Raw genomic sequence first — 18569 nt, 5'->3', positions numbered from 1 at the left:
TCCTTCTGCACTTCTGCTGGGGAGAGGTTTGTTTTTGCTGTGATGAGTGCTCAGATGATAGTTCAGCCGAACAGGGCTGTGATGGACTATGGAAGTTCTGACTTCACGGGGACTGCATGTCGTTTTTTTACATTAAACTGGCCCACTCCTTTGGGTGGAGGTGTTGGCCAGGGAGGGCTGCCTGTAAAATAAGATATTGCTTTCTCTAGGAAAGCCTGTCAAGTGTTTACATCCTGGGGCAAGAGAGCTCTTTGCAGAGGGATGGAGTGGCTGGCAAAAACTTGGAATGATACAGAAGGGTATAACGGCTGTTTAAGGGTGGATGGCCTGGTGCAAAACTCTCCAACTTAAATAGCTTTCCTCCCCTGTGGTGTGCTTTTATCTTAGTCCCACTTCTGTGGGAAACGGGATGGATGGTCTCCTTTGTGGATAGACCTGGCAGGGGATGGCAGAGCTGCTGGAGACTCATAGTGAGGTGACAGTGCAGGGAAGGTGTCCCATGCTCTGAGTGTGGTGTGGTCACAGGTGGAAGCAGTTGGTGCTTGGAGGGAGTGACACTGGTGCCTGCAGCCCAAGGCTTACACGGGCTGGCTCCCCTGGCTGCCTGTTGCTGGCTGACAGAGGTGCGAGGTTTTCCCATAGCTGTTTCCTTTTGGATAGGAAGCAATAGCTCACCCAAGTCAGCTTGACAGCCTGAAAAAGAATTGAGAGCATCAAATTTGCTAGCAGAAGCTCATGAAATCGTAGGCTGTTTCAACTGGTCTGCACAGAGCTGTGAAATCCATAGGGCTGCAGTGGAAAAATGATATACGTATTCCCAGCTGTGATATACGTATTCCCAGCTTTAAGCTCAATATGCCTTGGTCCAAACTGCTGGAAATCATCCTGGCCATGACAGAGGTCTTCTGTGCTGTCTGCCAGGGTAACTACTGGAAGCTGGGGCTTGCCAGAGCAAAAGAAAAGAGATGTCCTTTCACACTTTCTACTTACCTGCCAGAATTGCTTTTAGGTCATTGCTTAACCTCTTCAGCCCCACGTGTCTGTTTTGAGTAGTCTCTTCATCTCTGTTTTAAAACAAGGGTGGTAAAAACTGAGTTTGTTCCTGCTCCACGTGATAGCACTAGACTGCAGGAGTCCCTGACCTGCGTGGTACCTCCTGCCCATCCCAGGCTCTGATGTGAGCAGAAAAACCTACAAAGCCATGGGCTTTCCATCCCACACATGGGGGTGGGAAATACTTTGCTACATCTGGTCCGACAGAGAACATGAAGGGGAGCTGGGGAAGGGTTCAAGGAAATATCGAGCTGACCTTGGTGGACGTGGCTGGAGTGCCAGCTGCAGTGATTCTGAATACAATTCTCTTAATCAAGAGGTGGTTTTGTTTTACAGCCCTGTGGTGTGAGAAGCAGACATTAGTGGTGATTTGCTGCTGTGTGGGCTGCTAACTACTCAAAATGAACGGCTGCAGATCTGCTCGCTGCAGATGTCATCAGATCTTGCTTTATAGGTGACTTGAAAATAATATAAAAGCTTCTTTAGGCTTCTAGTGGAGAAAGATGCTGGTCCAAATCTTCAGCTAGTGTAAATCGGCGCAACTTCACTGAAATCCATAAAGATTTATTGACCCTGTTAGAGGAGCTGCCCTGCTGGCCTTTACCGAAATGCTGCTGAAGTTACTGGGCAGTTCACATGGGCTTTCACTCTGGGGAGGACACAGAGTGGTTTGGAGGCAGTGAAATATTGATTTGGAGAGACACCAATAAGCAATTTGTCCTAATAATCAATCCCAGAAGCAACATTAGCATAAGTCAGGATTAAAGCGGAACGTGTCATGGTGAAGCACGTGCTGCAGGCTGCTGGCAGAGGGACCCCCAGGATGGGCTATGCATCTGTAGGGAGGAGCCCTGGGCTTGAGGCATTCAGGTTTGGTGTTTGGAGAGGGAGTTTTGTCAGAGATGCACAGGAAAGTTGTTTTAAATCCCTATTATCAAAGATGAAGTGGTACACTTGCTGTTTGTCCCTGCGTCTCTCTACCCCTTGACATGGAGTTGAAGGCAGAGCTGTGATTCAGGAGTCTGGGTTTGGGTGCTGGCTTCCTACCTGGCTGGCTGTGCCTCAGAGTGTGGAGTGGCCCCAGGGCATGGAGAGTTGGATATGGACCCGGGCTAAGCCAGGGAGCAGCGAGGTTGGGAACTCTGACCCTCTCACATGGCAGTTATCCTGAGCAACAGATGCTGCATACAGGTTACGGTCCTAAATATGAGCTGCTTGCACTCGTGCTCTCCTCTGCTGCTTGGCAAACCTCTCTCAGACGAAAGGATGGGCTGTACTGGGCAAGGGTTAAAGGCAGGCTGTCCTGTCATATCAAGCATCCTCCCTTACTTGTCTTGGGGCTGAAATGCTTAGGCTGGCTTCTATCAGCATGTCAGCATGTCGTCTGCTTAAACTGAGGGGCCCAGGGGGGCTTTGGGGGTTTCCTTGCTATGCATTGCATGTTAGAGCAGATTCTTGTGTGAGTCTGCATTGTCCTGGCAGAGGAATCCTCTGACTTACTAGTTGGTACTCTTATTTCAGACATTCATTAGGTTTAACTTTTATTACATTTTTTATAGCGGCAACTTTATGCTACGATAAATCCTGTTAGTATACTAAAATGCTGGATCTTTTGAACTTCACGTAAATGAAATGAAGAGCTCAACAAATGGCTGCGGATGAAGCCATGCAGTCTTGCTGACGTCGGCATGGTTTCAATATGTTTGAAGAAGGACACTTGTCTCTGCACTAATACTGCTGCTGATGAATAGGCATTGCCAGAAAGCTTGCTAAACATGTGCCTGGTGCATGGAAATCATATCTGGTGCAGGGAAAGCATCCATCAATCCTGTTGCCTCAGCTAATGTACAAGGAAATACAAGGAGTGCAGTGTGTGCAGTGCAGGCTCTGCCAGCTCATGGCTGCTGGCATGTAATTTGTACTCAGAACGATTCTGCGAAGATGAATTTGACAGATGGTGGGGGATGGTGGGGGATGTGGGAATTCTCTGAATTGGGAGAGATTGTCCATGGGATTTCTTGAAGTTGCAATTATTGAAAATCTGGCTCTGGTAAGATGGCAGGATTTGTCCCTGCCTTGCTAATGCTGGGGTCCTTGGCAATCTGGACTTCAGAGGAATTGTCTTTAGCAGTTGGCTAATGCACAAATGGAGAAACTCTGGAATGCAGGGTTCTAGTCATTGGCAGAGCATTAGTTCATCAGGGTCCTTTCTGAATTGTTTTGCAGTCCTTGAGAAGATCTCCTATTGCTTCAGTAAGTTTAGCTATAGCATGTGGAGAGAGCAAATGAAACCCCTTGATTGTTGTGGTGTCTCAGGAGGTAGATCCCTCTGAGGTGGTACCTACAGAAAACAGCTGAACCCATAGCTATAAGCCATAAAATACATAATTATTCTGGGGCGTGAACTGAACAGCGCTCAAAATGGAATTAGCCTTCCCTCTTCTCCCCATGTCTGAATCGTGGCACCATCAGGTGATTTGGAAAGCAGGCTACTGGAATTTGATCCTGTAGATTCAAATCCATGGTAGTATGTATTTCACAGAACAGAAATCAGCATGTATCCTCAAAACTAAAATACATTTCTGACAGACAGGAATGTGAGATAAGGCATGTAAAGGCCAACTTGCAGTATGAGTTTGGCTGGGAGAGGTCTACCAGGCTGCTGCTGCACATACTTAACATGTGTCAGCTGTTAACATGTCCCTGTACCCCACTGACATGCCTAAAGCCCAAAGCACAGTGACTCTTCAGCCTCTGCAGGAAAGCAGATGCTGCTGCTATTTAAGGTCTGTGCAATAGTGGGAACCTGTTCAATTGGAACAAATGTTCCTCCAGAAGTCCCTGTTTCACAGTATTTGACTTCATGTGATACCACCCCATGCATTATAGATCATAGCTGTGATTAAGGGGTTATCCTGAACATGGGTTTGGATATTGCTGAAAATCTTTGACCTCAGCATGGAGTTGCAATTTTTACTCGTCTTCTGTTTTTGTAAGGGTCACTGTATTGAACTGTATGAAAAACTCCATCCTTTGGCATACTTTCCACCACTGGCTAGTAGGTGATTAAGAGTACCTTTCTGCTTTTACCTGTCTCTCTTTGCAGGGAAAGGGTTATCAAATCCTGTGCTTAGCATCTGAACTTGCCTCTCAACAAGGGGAGTAGTGTTTCTCTTCCAAGCCCTGTGATGATTGCTCAGGTATTACTCAGTCTGTGCTCTTTGGAAAGGTGCATTTTCAGAAATGAGCCTTCCCATCTTTTACCATGTTTTTTCCCATGTTCCCTTTGAATGAAATGCATGTGTCCTCTCTACACACAGATACAGCCATGAAAGGAGTGGTGTGACTGGAATGGGAGTTGGTCTTGTGAATGTAAACAGTAAATATATATTTTTCTCATGTCTACTTGTTTCATACATACATGGCTACTCTTTTGTTATTCCTGGTCTTACTTTGTCCCCCCCCTCTTACCCCGCCCAGATTCTGGCACCTGGCAATAATTGATTTGGGACTTTTTTCTCATTTATTTCCTCCTGCAGACACAGTAATTTTCACTTGTCCCAGGATCTATATTATTGATCTCTCATGGTCCGCTTCACTCTAGCAAACGCTTCTATCCCAATTCCAATTGGATTGACTTTGGTTTGTTGGCCAATTTGAGAGCTGGCGAGCTCCTAAGTGACTCCTAGTGTCTGTGTAATACAGTGAAAAGCAAGATTCAGCTGTAATGATTCTGAAGGGGGCTATTTATTAAGGCCACTTGGTGTTCAGAGGATCTTGTACTACTCTGACTTTCCAGCCCTCAGGCAAATTAAATTGTTGACTGTTGTCAGTCTCCCATAGCTTTCTTTGGCTGGTCTGCGTCCTGGGGACTATTTCAGTTACACAACCTGCACTGTGTCCTGAGAGCAAGAGCTTAGACAGAATGTCAGGAAAATCTTCCTGAAGTTAACTGTATAAAACCACTACGAAAATCTTACATAAGACCCATTTGTGTCAATAAGAGTTCCTACGCAAGATGTCTTTTTCTATTTTTATAAAAAGAGCTATTGCATTTTGGGGTGGTTGTGGGAATGATGGTGTGGTCAGTCCTTTCCCAGCTCAGCCAGAGTGTCAGAGCAGGGACAGGATGAAGCCCACCTCAGTGCATCACTGAACTCTCCTGTGGTTTGGATGAGCCACTGAGTGGCTGCTGGGTTAACTTCTTCTCCAAAGCTGCATTTTGGGGAATTGTACCCTGACTTTCCATTCAATTTTAGCTTAATTGTTAGTATATTCTTATACAGAGTGGAAAAGCTGACTTAGTTTCCTCATCTTGAAGATATACAGGTCTATTAATGGGAACTGCATCCAATCAACAACATCACTTAGAAGTTGCAGCGAAGGTCCATTGAACTTGTCTGTGTTTTTTCAAGGAGAGGCATCAAGATCAAAGTCTCAGAAAACCATTTGATCTTCCAGCTGTAAACAACTACTAAGAGAACATATGCTATATTTAATTAGTACCCAAAGCAGTCCTTGCATCCAAACTCTGCTGAGCTGGTTGAGTTTAACCATTGCTTAAAACAAGGAGAAAAGAAAGATGAGCACTGCAATAGAAGACCAGTGCAGAAAGAAGAGGCAAAACCAAATTTCAGTCCTTTAGTACTTTGTTTCCTGCAGGAACTGCTAGAATGCACCTGGAACACTGGTTTTGCTTTGGGAATGTAACTGTGGGTGCTTGCTTTCCCCTTTGTTTTCCACTGGCTGTTCTTAAAAACAGCATCCAGAAAACTCTTGTTAATGAGCCCTTATTCTCAGAGGCTTTCTCTTATATGCACCTCCCCACCCAATAAAATGAACAGATGGTTAAATCTGGACAGTAGTTCCCAATTTTACAGTTGATTATCAAAAAGACCTTGGTATGCTTCTCTCATTCTCCCCCTGCTTGTCAAATAATCGAAGTTGATGTGGTGACCTGATCGCACCAAATCCTGGGGAGTTTTGTAGTGAAGGTGGAGTCGGGGCTCTCCAGGAGAACACTTGTGTGTGGAGCTATCAGCACATCAGTCTCTGACCTTAATGGAATTATTTGTATGCTGAGGTTCACATCTGTTTTTGCATTTTAATGGCACCCAGATGTCAAAATTCAGTCAAAGGCAGTGGATTTCCCAGTCATTTCTGTGAATTATTGAGTCATTATTGTAATGAGAAGTAATTATCTACGTGGTCTTGGAAGGTCGTTTCACTTGCTAACTTGATCAATCTGGAATACTTCCAATAGCTAGGAGCATTAAAAAAAAATTGGCAAGCAAATAAAGATCTAACACAACAGATATGCTTATCTTCCTTGCATGAGGAGGCCGACTGGATTATTCGTTGGGTCCCTATCAACCAAATTTGAGAGATTCAAGGCTTAACAAATTCTGTCTTGGTGATACTCTTGAGAAAAGAAGGTAAGTAGTGAGGCTACATTACAACTCTGGAAGCCTGTTTTTCCTCCTCGTTCCACCCTCTCCCAAGCTTCTTAGGTATGATTTTGTTCCAAAACAATGATGCATAGCCATGAAACAGCTTTGCCCTTTATCACTAATAAGAAAAGATAAACTGAACAGACCTGTTTATTCATTTTGGAGGAAAAAAAATTAAAAGGCTTCTGTGTGTTGCAGTAATGTAATTCCTAATCAATGACAGTAGGTTTAACAGATTTATGGGTTTTAAACTTCTAAGATTAATGGCTACACACATTGATGCTGTCAAAATGACAGTATCATGGTCACGTACTTCGTGAAACAGATAGCAACCTCCTGCCAGACGTGTCCTTAAGGAAATGCAATTATTGCTGCCCATTTTACAGTGCTTAACTTTTTTCCTCTTGGTAAGTTACAACAGAATGGGTTTTGAGAATAAATTAATTTTTCTAGATGAACTGTTAACCCTTCATGCCTAGCAGCTAGTTTTATTAACTCAATGCTGGCATAGTGTTTTCTGGGGTGGCCCTGGCAAACAGAATTAATCTGTGCCAGAAGTACCATCTGGAGCACTCAGCTCCAGCAGCCGTGTGGAAGGATCAGATCTGCAGTGTAACTGTCTCATGTTGGATTTCATTAGTGTAGCAGTCACTGACAGTGCACTTGGCATCACAACTCTTTGGTGTGCATGTGTACGTATCTGAAGTGTAGCAGGAAGCTTCTGCATATGCTAGGTAGCTAGAAAATGCAGATGTGGGAGGATATCTGCTCTGACTGTGGCTATGCTCAGGATAGTGGAGTCACTGTAACTTCTGCTTACGTGTGGTTAGAAGATTCTGTGCCCCAAGAGCTGGTGAGGTGCCAGGTCTGGTGGGAAACACTGTGCTGACCTCTCTGAGCTGGTCTGACCTTCACATATCTGCTTCTCCTACTGCTGTAACTCCTGAGCACTTAAACTGCAAGTCCGTCACTTTCATTTTAGGTTATTTACATATTGGGAAAGATCAGGTTCATTTCAGCAGGCTTTGCACACCACCAAGGTATTTATCTCCAAATAATAGCCTCATGGTAGTCTCACACAGGCAACAGAATGTATTGAAAAATAAGACTATTTTATCGGGCAGAGGAATTTCTAGCACTTGTGTTTAAATACCTGTAGAATTGATTTTGAAATAACTAAATCTATCTCATCAGCAGTCAGTCAATGAGTTCCCATGTTGGGAAGCAGACTCTGCTCTATAGGCAGGTCATCAAAATATTATAACTTGTGGGGAAATCTGCATAGAAATCGCTGTCAGGAATGTCAGTGATAAGCAACAACACTGGAGTGCCTTAAAGACCCTGAGAAGCCAGGAAGCAAAGTCACTGATCAAGAGATGTAATTTGGCATAATTTCCTGCATCTTTTTCTTGTCTATGGTACTTATCTCGCAGAAGTGAAATGCTTGAGTATGCAAAGAAAATCATAGTGTCCTAAAAGGCTTCTGGTGAGATCAGCTTCCTCTGAGAGCTGAGGGAGGGAACTCGAGGGAGGTGTTCAGGGCTGCATGAGAACTCAGTGGCAAAACTGGGAGGAGCTGTTTAGTAACCTAAATTCCCTCACTGGCACCTTTTGTATGTGTTATTCCTCCTCATCTTCCATGCAGACACTTTGCTCCAGTTACTGGCACCTGCCAAACTTGCTGCAGAAAGTGGCTTTTCTCCAGGTGAGTTGTCTGCATGGTATAATGACGGTGAAGTGTTCTTGGAATTGGGCATTTTGTTGTCCCCAGAAATGTGTTTTTTTAAGTACAAGTTGGAATTAAATACTTACCTGTTTTTTGATAATAGCTGGTCCCCAAAGAGTGACTGGTCTTCCTGGTTCACTGGTGATTTTTACCATTGTCACTTCTGGCAGGGTTGCACCTGCAGAGTGGGACACAGCATGCTCGCTGCTCTTGATATGTAATAAATCTCAGGTGCTCCTTTCTAATGTATGAGAATTTAAAATTACCCTATTAAATTGTTAAAACTGCAGTTAGTCTCCTTGGCTTTCCTTATAAGCCTTGGATGTGCTTTAAGATAGTGAGCAATTGTAGACCTTATTTTTGTGCTTGAATATCATGTTTGTTGGCTCTGGACTTGCAAGGTTGTTCTCCTCCAGGGGTTTTGACATAAACTCGTATCCATGTGTTAATAGCCATCTTGGAAAAGTGCACCCTGTCCTGGTCTCCAGGATTTTATAGCCCTGGCTCCATTTTCAGTCAGTAACCTCCAGTCCATTTGTAGCTTCTCTGAGTGTTTTCATACTCATCTTTCACATGTGTTCAGTGCAAAAAGCTTAGCACGAAGTTGGCCTCTCCCCGTGCCTGACCTGCTTTTGCTGTGTATTAAGGCCCCGTCCTCTGGTGCCAGCTGCTCACTTCAGATCAGAAGACAGCGGCATAACAAGGCCAGTGTGACCTGAATTGCTGACCTGGATGTTGGCACACGTTCCTTGGAAATATGCAAAATTCTTCCTAAATCTTTAAACCATTGGAGGAAAAAAAAAAAGATAACTTCTACAGTTAAGCTACAGTCTTGATTGTATTTCCCATAGAAATTTGACCCAAGTGACCATACACCGTGCTGTATTTTTAGTGTTTTGTTTAGTATTGATGGAGGCACATTCAGTCTGGTACAGCACTGTCAGATCACACCGACTTTAGCACAACTCGTCTGCATACAGGGCCTGTATGTGTTTTGTGGCCTCCTGGTCAAAGGCAGGGCTCTTCTGGGAATCAGGCCTTTGCTTAAAAGAGGTGTCTTAATGGTGGATCATCTGTTTGCAGTAATCCTTATGGCAGTTTTCTACATCAGAGCAGTTCTCAAAGCATTTATAAATTTATAAAATGTGGTGTCAGTGTTGCTCAGGAGTAACCAGGTATGAAAAGCAAGCATCTGTCCTAACCCTAAGTCTTGAAGCAGATCTCTGTCCCTGCTGAGAGTCCCACCTGGGCAGTGAAACCTCAGCACTGGGCACAGGTTGTGGCAAACTATATTCACAAAGCATTAGTGCACCTTCATGTATCAGCATGTTCTTTGATTTTGTACTAATTCAGCTTTCAGTTCCTGTTTGTTTATTTATGTGAAGGAAACATTGGGTTTAGGGATGGCAGATGTTTTGGCAAAGAGAGTCTGTGACTGGAAGGGCTGATCCAGATAAGCTGCTTCTCCTGATCATTCATTGCTTAGCTGAGAGTTGACAGGAAATTAGCAACTTATATTTTTGAGCCCCTGCCTGTTTGAACTGCATCACAAACTTCATCAATGAGCATCCCGTGGCAGGTGGGGATGTGCTAGTGTTGACTGAGGAGACAAGACTTGCAGGTGCACAAAATGGCTTTCCTGGGAGGCAGGGTCTGGGTGGTGGCGCACAAACCAAGAGAGGCTGCTGTGGTGTGTTAAGAACTAAAAGCAAAATCCATTTCTCCACCTGCTTCACCCATAATGCGAGAACTGCTTGAGGCTGCCAAATTCTCATGGCCCCTGAGGTTCGTGTTGAGGCAGTTGAATGGCTGGCTGCAGAAGGCTTGTGTGGCTCCATGTAAGGCTGGGAGCACTAAATATCCAACTGACTTGGAGGAAAAGGTCAGAATACCTTCTGTAAGGAAAATGCAGCTTTTAAATTCTTACCTAATACCCACTGTGATAAATGACTACCAAGACACGGGGCTGTGTTCCTCTTTGTAGACCACAGATGTGTTAGGGAAATGGCTGTGGAGGGAGCGCGTTGTGGTCCTGCTCTGGCTGTGGGGAGGTGGTGGCTCATGTGGGGAGAAGGATGCCTGGCAGCCTGGGCAGGGAACCACGGCCCTGGGGGCAGGATGCACGTAGGGTGCAAACCAGCCAAGTTCCAGGAAATTACTAGAAAACACATGCAATGTAAATTGTCAATGTTCAATCTCTTGTGAGGATATGAAGATGAGTTTTGTTGAATCCATCTGGTAGTTAATATTTTCACTTGGAACACCTAAAGCTTTAAAACCTGGTATCACACACTGTAAAGTTAAGAGGGAAGCAGGAAATTTTTTTTTCCCAAGCATAATTTGCAATTCCATCTTTGGAAGGGAGTTTTTCACCTGAATGTATCCAATTCAGAAATGGAAAAAGGTATTTTTGTAGTTACAGTTCAGTTCAGCCCTGGCTACCTTGAAAGCATGGAAGCCTGAATGTTAGAAGGTGTTAAAATAATTGGTGTGAACACAGGTAACACAGGGAATGGGTATGGTAAGGGATGGCATGCCTAAGCTTCCTCCTGCAAGGCCTTGTGTCGATGTCTGTTGTTCAGCACAATGGACACAAAATGGAGGCTGTGGTCACCTCCTCAGGGTGCTGATGGCAGCAGCTCCTGGGTGGGTCCTGGGTGTTTGTGCTTGAGGGTCACGTCCATGGAGCACCTGGAGACAGAGCAGGTCTGGACCCATGTAGTTTTGTAGGTTATGAGGGTCTGTGTGGTTCCAAAAATAGCTTTTTCAGTCTGCACGAACTGAAAGCTCTGGTGGGTTTAGGACCAGAGCATGCGTACAGTCTGTGCTCTTGGAGCCTTATAAACCTCTCCTATAAAGGAGAGATGGGGAGACAATCAATTATGTGAAGTTTTTATATACACTTTTTGTCATAAAAAAAAGTATTAAAATTCTCCAGCTGTCCCTTAGTCAAGCCATTACTTGTGACTGATTTCTTAGAGGCACCCAAGCATGAGTGGGGCTGGAGAAGCAATTTCCCTTCACAATTAGTTTTGGGAATGGTTTTGGTAGTGAAGTGCCATCACATTGAGGTTTAAAGGCAAATCTTTGAGCCAGCAGCATTTCTACCCTGTCTAAAGCCGAGAGGAGGGAATCTTGCCTGGTTTGGGGGTGGTGGTTTGTTTTTTTTTATGACAATCTGTGGCCACATGGTGCAGATCAAACCTTCCACTGCTGTTCCCATGTCTGTAAGACTTGTTTTGAGGGAAAATGCCAAGAGTTCCTGGTTTACATTAGGATCTGAAAGCAAGCGCATCTTGTGCGGGGCTTGTCTTTGTGTAGCACTTTGGCTACCAGCGGTGTGCAGACTCTGAGGGGAGCAGAGCCTGGTGGCTGCTTTGTGCTCAGAAACCTGGTCCTGGGTCCACAAGCAGGTCCCATGTTGCTGAAGGGAGGCACGAAGGGGTGCCGGTGGGCTGGGTCTCCTGCCACCTGAGGCTTTCTCTCTTCAGTGTAAGCCAAAGCTCTCTAAGTGGACACAACGAGGGGTGGCTCACTGCTGAGAGAAATAACTTGTCCTCATACATCTACCCAAGGTTTTAGCAGACGGGGAAAATGATGACAAACAGCTTTAAAAGAGAAAAGCAGGGAGGTCTATTTGGTAACTTCTCCCTTGTGCTTTACAAAGCTCAAGAGGAAAACCAGTGCAGACACACGTGAATGGTAAATGGCTTATTTTTTAATGTACATTAGCATCAGTGATTAATTGCCATTGCTGCCACTGCCTGCACCCAGCAGGCTGTGGCAGGTCCCTGCTCTGGGGACACCTTGCAGTGCGCCAGCTTGGTGTGTCACAGCACTTGCCCCGTCTGGCAGCTGTGGGGTGGTTACCAAACAAGCACCAGTTGCCCTGTCTTTAGGGATCCAGTTATCCCTTGCTGCCCCTTCCTGAGGTTTCCTCTGGCCTGGAGAACAGCAGAGCCTCTTTTGGCAAATCTCCCCCTCCGACTTTTCTGGAAGATGTATGGCTGCTTGGCCCAAACATTTTCCTTTCAGCATATGTTTCAGTTCAGATTTTCTTTTTACAGTTAGTAAAAGAGATGAACTAAATGCTGTGAAAATATGGGTAAGAAACTGCTTCTGTGTCCTGTGAGTCCATGGTGGGATGTCCACATCATTCCGTGGTGGGGCAGGTTTGCAGGTTTTCCTAGTGAGAAGCAGAAATGTCTCTCGATGGCTTTGTGCTGCTGCTCCAAATGGATGTGGAGCACGGGAGGACCACAACAAGGCTCTGTGGTGCTGAAAAGGGGCTGCTCAGGTAGTGAAGGACCCTGGCTGTGTGGGCTGGGTGCTGCCTGTATGGCTCTTTCCAGAGCTCCTGGTGAGGTGTTTTAATATATCTGCTCTTCTGCAGGGTGCCAGCTTTTTGGCACATCTGTTAAAGGTCTTGGGCCCTTGCCAGCCCAGAATGGACCAGGGGCTTTGGCCAGGGCTGGGGTGGGATGCAGGGAGCAGAGCAAGCACAGGTGCCCCTTTGCAGGGGCAGAGCTGGAGAATGTGAACTGGCAAAGTGGAAGGAGCACAGGGCTGAACAGAGAGCAGGGGTCCCAAGGTAGCTCTGGGAAGCCCTGTCAAACAAGGGCTCGATGCCTTGAATTGTGCAAGGATATTAATTTGATAGTAGGTGTAGTGGGTGGTGTGACCGTTGTCCAAACTGGAGACTTGCTACAGCTGTGCATACCCAGGCTGTGGGGAGCATGGGCCCTTTCAGGCAGAAAGGAAGTAAATGATGGAAGTCAGAATAAAGATGCAATCAATGGATGAGCAGGACAACTGCTTTGCTGAGCAGCAAAAAGAACAGCAGCTCCCAGGCTCCAATCCTAGTAGTGTCTGGCTAACTCCAGCAGTTTTATTCATTGCAATTACACCTATTGATCCTTCAACTCATTCATTGCTATAGCTACCAAACTGTGTTAGCCTAGGTAACTGCCTCAGTGGTGCCCATGGAGCTCATAAGAGGCGGTGCCCTGCTGAGCACAGGAGCACCCCGGTGGCTTGCAGAGCTCAGCTGGTGGAGGGAGGGAAGCTGCTGAGATGCCTCCAGGCCCTGTGTGGACACAGCGAAGTTCTCTCCTTCATTGGAAGGAAAGTTGAGCTGGTTGAGGCTGTCTGATATGGGCTAGGGTGTGCTGTTCATGTGTGATGCTGCCTTGTCCTGCTGTGCTTTTATCCTATCCCTTTTTAGGAGACTTCAAACTCCTCTCTCCACCATTCCTTCCTGGCCATTCCTTTCCCCCTGCAACCCAGAGCAGGATGCTTTCCATGTCTGATTTTGGAGAGCTGCTTTGATGCTCCATCCTCCCAGTCTGGTAAAAACTTGTTTTTCTTCAGCTGTAGCAATTGTTGGGGCTGCGATTGCAGAAAGACCTTTCTGGGGCTGTGGTCCTGTTGCAGGTCACCATTGCCATGCTGTAGATCAGCCGTGCCCTTGTGTGGTGAGACAGCCTGGAGGGGAGCCCCTTCTCTGCCCGTGTTGCCCTTCAGCTCTGCAGGGGTCTGGTAGAATTCCTCTGTTCGACCCAGAGGAACGCCAGCATTCCTGCTGCTCTGTGCCACGGCAGCCTCGTTCTTGTCTGCTTCCTGGGCTTCTCCCTCCCAGAGACCCAACTAATGTTTTCGGGGATTTTGATTTTTTTATTAATACTCATGTACTCCTGTATTAGCAGACAGTTTAGCAAAATGGCCACTGCCTGTGGATTCCCCTGTGCCATTTCCCTGATTTCCCCCCATTCTTGATAATTCCTAGTAGTTTAATTAAACTGTAAATTTCATCCCCTGCCTATTCATTCTCCACTCTGAATCACTGGAGCAATTGCTTGTGTTGAGCGTGATGGTTCTGCATGTTAAGCAGGTCTCTCCTTCAGCTATTCTGCAGATGTGTATCCTTATCTTCACCCCATGAGCACTACCACCCTCTCAGTGCGCGCAGGCACAAAGCACTGCTCCCATCTCAGCGTCTGCAAGGTTTGCCTTGGAGAGGTGAATTATCAGGCACGAGCCTTCCCCCATGCAGCTGCTGAGCTGTAGTGCTGTTGATTGCTGGAGTTTACACATATGCACTCTTGAAAAAGGTCACACCAGTGCAATATTGGCTTAAATGAAAATCTGTTTATTCTGTGTGTCTGTTCCTGCAGGCTGCTGATTAACCAGCCAGCTGTGGCCAGTTGTCTCTGAGATCCTTGGGGATAAATGCAGCTGTAAGATCGTAGGATGATTTTGAGTTGAGCATGGTGGGACTGGTGGTTTTCATGTGCTCAGGCATGGTGCTGTATCCTCACCGCTGGCTTGTGGAGCACCAGGAGAGAAACCCACCTTTTGTCTGAGTACCGGCGTGCATGGCTGTGCTGAGCCCTCCTTGCAATGCCTTTTCTTTCTGGATCTATCCAGAGGAAAAGACTTCAAGTAGCACCTTGTTTACCTGCACTTTGTACTTCTCTAACCTGAGTCAGATGCGATCTATAAAGCAGCTTTCAGCTAACTTTTTCCATACAACTACTGTTGAAACTCACGATAAAAAATAGTGGATGCTATTTTAAAGAGACTGATCAGGAAGATGTAGGTGTGGTATGATTCACCTGATATCTACAATTTGCAATAAAAATAGTAGCATTTTCTGGTCTGTTTCTGCACCCCTGGGCTCTGTGCTTTACGCTTTAGGGTTTGCTCTCAGCATTGCCTTCCTGAACTTCCATGTTGCTCCGACGTGAAACCATTTAGGACACTGGGGCTGTCCTCTTCTGTGGCAAGGAACAAGTCGTGCATTTCATGCCATTCACCCCTGGTTTGGCAGGGCCTCTTGGGGATCCAGAGCTGGGGCTGGGTTGTTCCTGTTGAAGTGGAGCCCCCCCGGTGATACAGCTGGAAGAGGAGGCAATGTGAGTGGTGCCTCCGCTGCTGCTTCTGTGTTACTGGCGTGATTATCCCTTCCCTGAAACTGCCTCCAATTCAGTTACATAGCTTTTTTGCAGAATGCTTAAGTAGATTGAAAAAAGGAGGAAAAACCCCACAGTGCATGCCCTTTTCTTCATTAAGGGGACAGCCCCTCTACCCCCGATCCTTTAAAAACAGGAGAAAATGAGAAAATCAGGGAAAGATCTCTGCTAAGGCCATTGTAAGCAGTGTTGTTAAAACACAGCTCGCTTTGGCTGCATCCCTGGGTGGTTTTGTGGTCCCAATACCTGTTTTGTGTGATAGGCAGCCAGAGGCTCTGATGGCTTTCCCCACGAATGCAGCATACCTCATGTTTGGACTTCTTGTCTGCTTTTTTATCCCAGAAACACAGCAACACTGAAGGTCGGTGCTGTCTGTACCAGGGGGACAAAGCTGGGAGAGCTCAGCCCAGAGCTGCTTCTGTGAGGGTGGTGAGTTGCTGGTGCCTTCACCCAGCAGGGCCCACCTGGCCTGTGACACTGAGTCCCTTTGCTGCTCTTTCACTTGAGGAATGCGAGGCAATCGCTCCTCCCAGTGCCTTACTTCTTGATCTGCAAAATGAAGATAGTAAAAATGCACCGGCACTCCTCTCCTGCTCCTTTCCTCTCTGGCTGCAAGATCCTCAGGTCAGTGGCAGCTTCATTTTGCTCTGGCAGCAGACAGTGTGAGGTGCCACTCTCAGCTGAAGGCCTTTGGTACTGATCTTCTGCCTGTGATATTCAGTATCATGCTCCTAGCAGACTCGATGGTGAAGCTGCTGAGTGAGAAATGCATGGTGCAGGGTTTCCAGTGTCTGTGAGGCACTAAGACATAAGCCTTTAATTTTTTTAACACATTTTTGTAATTACAATAAATATTTATGTTGCTTTGGTCCACTGTGGCAGCTAATAGTAAATTCATTTGCAATGCCTATTTATTACAAAAGACTGGAGCCTTTCAACCCCCTTGTTGTGTCTGGCAGCTCCCAGGGATTAATTGCATGCTGTCAGAAAGGCAGCTCTGGCAAATCCAGCCCCAGCCTGCTAAGAGTGGGATTATTATTTAACAGTTCAAGTCTGAGTGAGGCTGTTTTTTATTTGCCTCTGGTGGGTTTAAAGAGGTTTCTGAAGACCTGAGCAGCTGACACAGAAGTCAGTGCTAGTTCAACAGGGAATGTGTTAGCCCTGGTCTGTGCCATCCTATGTGTGCTTCCAAGTTCACCGTAGCTGGGGTGGCTCTGACAAGCAGCGAGTGGCTTTCCTGCCTCTTGAGCTGGATGTGTGTCCCCTGAAGCAGCCCAGGTGGGAATGGGCTTGGGGGCCACTGCTGCTGCCCTTAGGGACCTGCTGAGCTGTGCAGGGACTCAGGGAAGGGTCGGAGTGTGGGGCTGCCAGCTCTGAGGATGCCTGGTCCTTGACATATCCTGTTGCTGGCTTCGTCTCACCATCCTGTTTGTGAACCCACTGAGCTCCATTTAAAGCCACGGAGGAAATCCAGACTTCTGGGCAGGCTTTTGCAAAGCCTCCCTGCTTTGGTAGAGACGATTTTCTGACTTCAAGGGTAAATGTACCTGAGGGAAGTCCATAACCACTTATTCTTGTTCCTGCTCTGTTTCTTTATCAAGCTCTTCTCTGGCTACTGCTATTTATCCATTGATATATATATATATGCATATTCCATGTAAGTATTAGTTGCAAAATGCAATTAATACTCTGCTGTATCTTTAGAATGTCTTTGATTAAATCCTGGGATTTTTCAGCTGCTTTCTGTTGGTGACTCATTGTCATTCAAGCCCAGCTGGCACAACTGGGTTCTTGGTTGTTTCTGACTACTGAGGTTTTATGGCAAATGCATTGTTACAGGCAGACAAGTAGAGAGCCTTGTGTTTATTACTATTGAATTCATCCAATTTTTATCACTTGAATCTTCAAGGTCATCCGGTTCCTACATGAAATACCTTTCCTTCAGTCCTCCACTGGCAGTACAATGCCTTTTTAATAATCTCTGCATTTTATCGGTACTTTGCATGCCGCAGCCGTTAATGAAAATACTGAGACAGGCGGATCCCTGGCTTCCTCCTGGAGGAACAACTCCCTGATAAGCACCATCAAACCCAACACTACCTCTTCCAGCAGTGTCCCTTTCCTACTGATTTGTCTCTCCTTGCTGCTGCCCTTTAAAACCTGTTCGAAAGCTGTTCACGCAGCGGGAACTGGGGAGCGGGTCCGACATTACCTAGATCACACCTCGTACACCTGCCAGTGCTCGGTGGCTTCAGCACAGCCCAGCAAACCTGTGCCATTCCCCATCCACCTCCGATAGTCCGGGGAGGAGGCTGGAGGGGTTCTGGGCTCAGCCCTGACACCCCTTGGGTTGCCTGTGCTCCCCTCCCTCCTGCCTTGCCTGCATCCTTGCAAGCCTGCCTTTGGCACTGGGCTGCCCTGACGCACACATTCCAACAGAAGTTTCATTAGCTTTAAAACTATATCTAGTTCATTCCTAATTTTGACTTCATTAGACTGAAAACATTTTTTTGTATTGCTGACAAACCAAATTTGACCACCAAGCCTTTTGCAATGCAATGCCCTGCACAAGACCTGGCTCAGCTTTCTTCAGGGCAATTTTCACGTTTACCTTGACCCTTCTCAATCTGAGATATGTCTTTTCTGATCACTTTCTTTATTCTGTTCTCTGCTTGCTTTTAATTATCTAAGGTCCTACTACTTAGGAGAAGCAAGGAGCTTGATCTCACAAAGTTTTACATTTGATTGGGGTACAAATTCTAGGTGGTGTTGGTATTTTTCATTTGAAGAAATGTTGGGCTTCCTCCGCACTCAGTCCCTGTGGTCCTGAATCCAGCTCACTTCAGTTGGCTTATCAAACTGTCCTTTTAGGAAATAAAAAGTAATCTGTGATTAAGGTTTTAGTCTTTCAGATGAATTTAACTTGAGGTCACTTGAGCTAAAATTATTTTCTATTAGCTGGGAAAACCAAGTTGAAAACACTTATTTCTTAAAACGTTTATTTTGGGCCTGGTTACCTACTTGGTGAAGAAATTCTGCTTTGTGGAATCTGCGAAGTTTGAGCCTCACCATTGCAGCAGCAAACAGCGTGGTTTGTTTCGAGGAAAATTCTGTAAGCTGATGAACTGCTAGGAGCCTGTCTCCCAGCGTGGGTGGCTCCAGCAGGCTCAAAGCCCCCTGTGGCTGTGGGGATATGATACAGCTGCTCAGGCAAGAAGCCTTGTCCCTTATGTCAAAATGTAATGCAGTTAGTCTCTAGTAGTTTGTATTTTACCATTATGGGTGGCTTTTTCTCATTTTGTGGTGGTTTTTTTTTTTTGCACTTACTTCTGGCAAAGGCTATGATATAAAGTTCATCTTTAACAAGAT

At 45.9% G+C, this 18569-nt stretch overlaps 1 protein-coding gene across 3 annotated transcripts in view; it reads left to right on the top strand.

The window, feature by feature from the left end:
• The window catches only part of LOC310882150 (uncharacterized protein), a 189713-nt gene that overhangs the window by 46956 nt on the left and 124188 nt on the right, over nucleotides 1–18569 (top strand). The window contains exon 4 of one of the 3 annotated variants that reach the window (XM_083800501.1): nucleotides 8149–8208. The exons of the other annotated variants lie outside the window; for them this stretch is intronic. Coding sequence (XP_083656627.1) covers nucleotides 8149–8208 — 60 coding nt within the window. The remainder of the gene's footprint in view (nucleotides 1–8148; nucleotides 8209–18569) is intronic. 3 annotated transcript variants of the gene reach the window in all.

This window comes from Anser anser, assembly GCF_964211835.1.
Source record: "Anser anser genome assembly, chromosome: 15".
Classification (NCBI taxonomy): domain Eukaryota; kingdom Metazoa; phylum Chordata; class Aves; order Anseriformes; family Anatidae; genus Anser; species Anser anser.
The sequence above is the reverse complement of the archived record's forward strand: the minus strand, read 5'-3'. Positions and strand labels throughout refer to the sequence as shown.